Genomic DNA, 6000 nt, shown 5'->3' with positions numbered 1-6000 from the left:
CTGGTAGAACCCTATATAAATGTGGGCTCTTGCATTGTTTTCCATGTCCACTAGCCCCTGATTGGAGCCTTCTCCTCCTCCAGTCACCTTTGAGCTGACCACAGGCCCAGTGTGGGTCCGTGTATCAGTGGTCTAACCATAAGTGGGCATCCTTGAGGCCCTGATGGCCTACCACACAGGGTCTGACAACAAGCCGCATCAGCCTCACACGAGGGGCCAGTTAAAAATGCCACTCCTGGGCCCCCTTCAGCCCCATATAAAGGGCCTCTGGGGCTGGGTGGAGAGGGTTGGGAATCTGCATTTTAACAACACACTCTATGAGAGTCCGACACTCAGGGAAGCTTGTTAAGCTATGCACCAGAAGTGAAATGAAGGTGACACCATTATAGTCCCAGCTGGCAGGTTTGCCGTGGGCCAGTCATACTGGCTGTGACCAAGTGATCGGTGATGATTACAATATTAGTTCTCTTTTGTTTCATGGACTTAGCTGTCCATGTCCAACCCCACTTCTGCATATAAACTCAAGGGCAGGAATCAGGGCTCCTGAGAGCCCAGCACTGTGGGGTCTTGACAGCCACCTGCAGAGCTTCGCTGAAGGGACAAGAGGCACCTGCTGCTGCTCTGTACCAGGACGATGGGTTAGAGCGGCATCACCTCCCATCCCCATGGCCTTGCGCCCCCAAGGGTTGGGGCAGGGGCAACTCCTCTGGCCAGAAGGTGTAGGTTCTGTCTGCTCTCTAGCCAATATACATGACAGTACAAATTCATGACCAAATTATATCAACAGCAGAATTATAATATATTAATAGCAATATCATAATAGAAAAAAGCCTTGGGAGGGCAACCATCTTCCAGAATCTGAAGGCTGGCATCCATTCTTCATGAGCTCAGCTGAAGGTGGTGCCTTCAGAATTCGGTTAAATGGCAGCGAGGAGGACCAGGGTTAGTTGCAGGGAATCATCTCCCAAGCGGGACCATTTAAGGGCCCACACTGGCCCCTGAGGTTGCATGGAGCCTCCCTTCCAGAGTGAGATCTGTGGAAATAGAGCTGGCGGCTTTGGAATCAGGCTGTCTGCGACAGTGGCTTTCACAAAGACTTCGGTCCCGTGGCAGTGTGGCCGTTGACATTCCACCATATGAGGCCTTTCTGGAGGTGGCTTCTGGACGGGTCTTCCAAGAGCAGTGGCACTCAAGAGATCTGCATGTGGCCACGACCAACATCCAGCTGCTCCACAGGACATGGCAAGTCAGCTCCCTGTTTGGTAAGGGCCAAGAGCGGGCTCAGTCCGATGGGGCGTGGACGGTCAAGGTCTTGCTGACAATCTCCGGGTTCTTGCTTGTGCAGCCCCAGCCCTGCCCCGTAAGCCCACTCTGGGAGGAGGCCTTAGTGTAGATGGAGGGCGGGGAAGCTCCGGGAGAACCATGCGCCAGCGCCGCCTTGCACAAGGTCGGTCTCCAATAAATAAAATACTTGTGGATGAAAGGCCTCCCTTGCTGGTTTCTGACTCTGAACCTGCACCCACAGCAGCAGCGCCTCTTGGCCCAAGTCCGGAGAAGGCGCCCACCCCTCTGGAGGCGGTGAGAAGAGGCTGAGAAAATGCTAATGAGCGTGTTCAGGACCAGGAGAGTCAACCTCTCGGGCCTCTACTCTGTGGGCTGCAGATGGCCGAGCATCCTGGCAGGTTTTGACATTCCCTGGGCTTCATCACCTGTTTTGCGGACATCCCCGATGGCCTCCCTTTACTCCGCGGCACACAGGCTAAAGTCCAGACGAGGGAGCCCATGTGAAGCCACCTCATCTGCGCCTGGGGAGGCTTGTGGGGGAGGGGTTCTTCCCACCACTCTGAGATGACGAGTCCTGTCCTCACACCGTGGAGTGGGGCCTGGGCATCACGGCTATCCACAGCCGGCCGCAGGTCTTCACCACAGCGTGGCATTCTTAGTTCGAGATATACCCCCAGAAAGACAGAGATAAACATGCACAGACCCATGTATAGAAGGGCCTAGAGTTAACGTGAACGGCATTAGGATGGCCCACCCTTGGGTGTCAGTCCCAGCTCTGGCACCTGAGCGTGGGTAACTGAGAGGGGACCAGCTGGCCGTACTTCTCAATGGGGCAGCTTCCAAAGTGGCCTCTCGGGGCAGGAAGCGAGGACCTGAGGGGAAGGTAGCCAGCCCCTCCTGGGTTCTGTGCTGGTGCTGAACCCGGACGCAGAGGGGGCTGCAGCCAGCCTCCCCCCCACCCAGGCTGGTTCTGGCCAGTAAGAGCTCAGCCCTCCCTTCTTCCTCTGGGCAGATACCCAGAGGCCTCTCCGCCTGGGAAACCACCCACTACGGGGCTGGTGGGTGCAGAGCTGCCTCAGCGAGCAGCCCTACTGCGCAGGATGAGCCTGGGCCTCTGGGGGCCCCTCCCGAGGGGCCAGGGAAGACCCAGCCCTCCAGCTCTGTGCCCCCCCCCGGCCCAGGTGCACAGCGGCCCCAAGGGACCCTGGGGTGCTCTGGGAGGAGGAGACAGGGAAGGCAAATTGTGGTGGGGTTTTCTTTCTTATTTAAGAAAGGAAAAGGAGATGCCGTGTGAACGTTAGTAAATGTGGGCAGCTGCGGGGCAGGGTCCGCCCTCGCGAGCAGGGCGGCGGCCGAGGTCGCCTGTCAGATGAGGCTGGCGGCCTTCTCCTGCACGTTGTACTCCTGGTTTTTCTTCACCCGCCAGCTGACGTACAGGAGCAGCAGCGTGCCCAGAGCCTTGTAGCCCACCTGCAGGCCCAGGTACCTGGGGGGCAGGAGACAGGCCCCGTGAGGGGTGTGGAGGCTCTGCGGCCAGCATCACAGTGGCCCGGGCCAGGTGTCCTCACCACTCAGGGAAGGATGCGGGCTCACCCAGGTGGGGCCACGCTCCTCATCCCTTTTATCCCCAGGACCACAGGCCTCCCAGGGAGTAGGCGGGGAGTAGATGTGGGACTCCCAGTCCAGTGCTTCTCGTCCCTGCCCTGGCGCCCCCCGGAGGGCCAGAGAAACGCTGCAGGCCCAGCCGCCTGGAGGGCCCTGCTGGCCAGCACAGCCGGGAGGGGGCCCCTTCCCGCTGCCCTCTTGGTCGGCCCCTCTCCAGGCCTTCTGTGCCCCTCCCACGCCGTTTCCAGATCCCGTCCTGCCCCCTGAAGCCCGCTCTCCCTGCTGCGCCTCTCTGTGTGATGAGGCAGGTGAGGTGCCGAACTCAGTGGTGCTGCAGCTGGGTGCCGCCTGCCCTTGGCCTCTGCCAGGAGCCGTGATGGGCCACCGCTTTCTGAGCGGTGGGAGGCTGGCCTGGCATCATCATCCCACAGCCACGGCCTCTCCCTTTGAAAAACCTCTTTCTGCTGCTGTTCCCGCCCCCCGAGGGCCAGTGGGGACTGCAGAAGGGGGGCCACATCAGAGCAGCCCCTGAGTCTTGGACGGCTCTCTGTGAGCCCTGAAATGCTGGTCACCGGTGGCCCCGCTCCCTGCCCAGGGCAGCTCCCCGCCTGCCCTCTCCCTCGGAGGCCTGAGAGCCTCACAGTTGCCCCCGGAGCAGATGACGGCCTCTGCTTGGGCCTGGGGCCTGGCCCGTCGTGCGGGCCCTCACCTGTCTCGGAGAGCGTCGTTGTCGTAGTAGATGCAGGCCCCTCGCCTTCCAGAGCAGTGCGCGCCCCAGCGGATGCAGGAGTAGTCGATGGTGAGGCCGTAGAGGGCTGGAGACGGCAGCCAGGCTGGCACCAGAGGGAAGAGAGTTCAGAGAGCTCAGGTCACGTGGACCTGCCAGCAGAGGCGCCCGGCAGGGTGGGGAGCGAGCCCCCCGGCGCCCCCGCACGGCTCCGCCCCACCCCGGGAACCACAGTGACTTTGGAAAGCGGAAGAGCTTTCCGTGAAGCCTGAATTACTCTTTCACCAGAGGCTTAGAAGAGAAACGGGGCCTGAGTCATCCTTCCAGGGCAGTGAGTCACAGATGTCCCCGTGGGCTGCTCAGACAGATACCGTAGTTCCCACACGCGGGACTGCTAGGCTCCACTGGGTGGCAGGAGGCTCTCGAGGACACCAACTCCTCGGGTCCTCACAGCAGCCCGGAGGTGGGTGCGTGTCCTCATTTTTACAGGGAGGAAGGTGGGCTTGGCTGGCTCACCTCTGCATAGGCAAGCGGGGTGAGGGCTGGACTTTGCACCCTAGTTTTTGGAGGATCAGATCCCACATTCTTCCACTACACGAAGCTGCCCTGCTGGCTTAGACAACACCCCCAGCAGACCCCCAACACCCTGGCTGCTCAGAACCTCCCAGGCCCCCTGAACTCCCCCACAGCTGAGTGGTGAGAACTGGTCCAGCAGGGGCCATGCCCTATGGCTGCTGAATATTCGGATGAGCCCCGCATCCTTAGCTACAGTTCTAGGCAGTCACTGGACTGGGGAAGGGCTTGGCCGGATCCACACCTGGGCCAGGCCACCCCATTCTCAGAACCACTCTGAACAGCCTCTCAGACTCTGTTTTGGGCCCTGTGGGAAGCTGCTTCTGGAGGAAAGAAACAGGCAATCTTCTGCTTGTGGCTCTGCCCGGAGGTGGGAACCTTCAAGAACCAGCCTCTCTATTCAGACCTGCTGGCTCCCAAAATCTCCAGGTGAACAGGGGATGGAAACTGGACACAACGACTGACCTTCCTGAATGCTGTTCCCTGAATAGAAATAAAGTCCAGAAAAATTTTCAACCAAGTCCCAGTGGGTAATTTGAAACTTGCCTAGTCCTTTTTTCTACCCAGGGTGGAATTGCCTTCTCAGGTGATGAATGGGTCCCTCCAGCCTGGGTTTTCTATCTGTGGTGGCCACACTGCGTTATATCTGAGCTCAAATGAAAAAACAAAGGCAGCAGGTGCTTTGAGCCTCAGGAGAGGGGCTGTTTTCACGGTGGCTGGAGGAAGGAGGGCAGGGCTCTCCAGAGCCCGTCCTGGCTGCTGTCGGGCCGGGCGGAATGTAAGGTTTCCTTCCCAGTGGAGCTTTCAGAGCAAGTTATAAAGGATAAGTTATAAATGGAAAGGCACTGTGGTGACGACCATACCTCTGCCACCAGGACAGGATAGATCCCAGTGTCCTGTGTCCTTTGTGGCTGTAATACAGGCCAGAGGAGGAGAGTCTGAAGGGGGGCTTCTGGGGCGAGAGGAGCAAGTGGCCGGAGACCGAGAAATCACCGAAAAACGGATTCAGCCCTCATCACCCCACACCTCCCCCAGATTTGGTCGGAGAGGGCCCCCTGCTCAGCAGGCCCAGGAGAGACATCACCCACACACCCCAGCGTGGTCATGGAAGCTGCTACGGGGTGAAGTGCAGATCAGACTCCCGGATAATAATGCACCACGCGCTCTGCAGGGATTTCAGCGTTTAAGGTCAGAAAGTGCACCCTGATCACAAATGAATTGCCTTCACTGCAGTCACCGTATTCCCCGCTGCGGTGCATGCCCCCGGGTCCTCAATAAATCTGTCCTTTTATCTGGTCCCTTTACTTAGTGTACCTTCACTGCAAGGGTCTCCATATTAGTGCCCTGTGTTTATCTAGTGCCTGGAGGTGTCCAGAAGGGACAGTCCAGCGTGAGCAGTCTGGGAAAGGACCTGCAGGGCAAGCTGGGCGCTCCCTGATGCCCGCAGGCAGCTCGTCCTCCTGTAGCCAGTCCTGACCGCTGTGCACAGTTCCCTTCCTCCTGGGTTCTGGGCTGCTTGAGAGCAGGTAGGGTTGGTCGGCAGAGGGCCCCACTTTGCTGAATGGAGGTAGGAGGAGTGGATTTTGTCAAATGGAAAGGAAGCCGGGCCTGGGCTCCACGGCCCTTCTGGTTGGGACAGGAGCACGAGGCTTTGTTCCTACAGCGAACTCTTGGAGAGAAACGAAGAAATACCTGCCTTTGATGTTCTATTAGGCATTCTCAGCTGCGTCCACTTTTCCTTTTTCTTACATACTTCCATTTGGTGTTAATGCCATAGATGGAATCTTTCCTAACCTCAAGTGATGGGGAAA

At 58.6% G+C, this 6000-nt stretch overlaps 1 protein-coding gene across 1 annotated transcript in view; it reads right to left on the bottom strand.

Annotated features, from left to right (window-relative positions):
* Nucleotides 1-775: 775 nt before the first annotated feature.
* SLCO2A1 (solute carrier organic anion transporter family member 2A1) overlaps nt 776-6000 on the bottom strand; it is a 77900-nt gene continuing 72675 nt past the window's right edge. Inside the window, exons 13-14 of the mRNA XM_081236110.1 lie at nt 3599-3722; nt 776-2770 (exon numbers count right to left, since the gene is read on the bottom strand). Of these exons, the coding sequence (XP_081092236.1) occupies nt 2650-2770; nt 3599-3722 (245 nt within the window). The 3' untranslated portion in view covers nt 776-2649. The remainder of the gene's footprint in view (nt 2771-3598; nt 3723-6000) is intronic.

Source organism: Mesoplodon bidens (assembly GCF_964165515.1).
Source record: "Mesoplodon bidens genome assembly, chromosome: 5".
Taxonomy (NCBI): Eukaryota; Metazoa; Chordata; class Mammalia; order Artiodactyla; family Ziphiidae; genus Mesoplodon; species Mesoplodon bidens.
The sequence above is the reverse complement of the archived record's forward strand: the minus strand, read 5'-3'. Positions and strand labels throughout refer to the sequence as shown.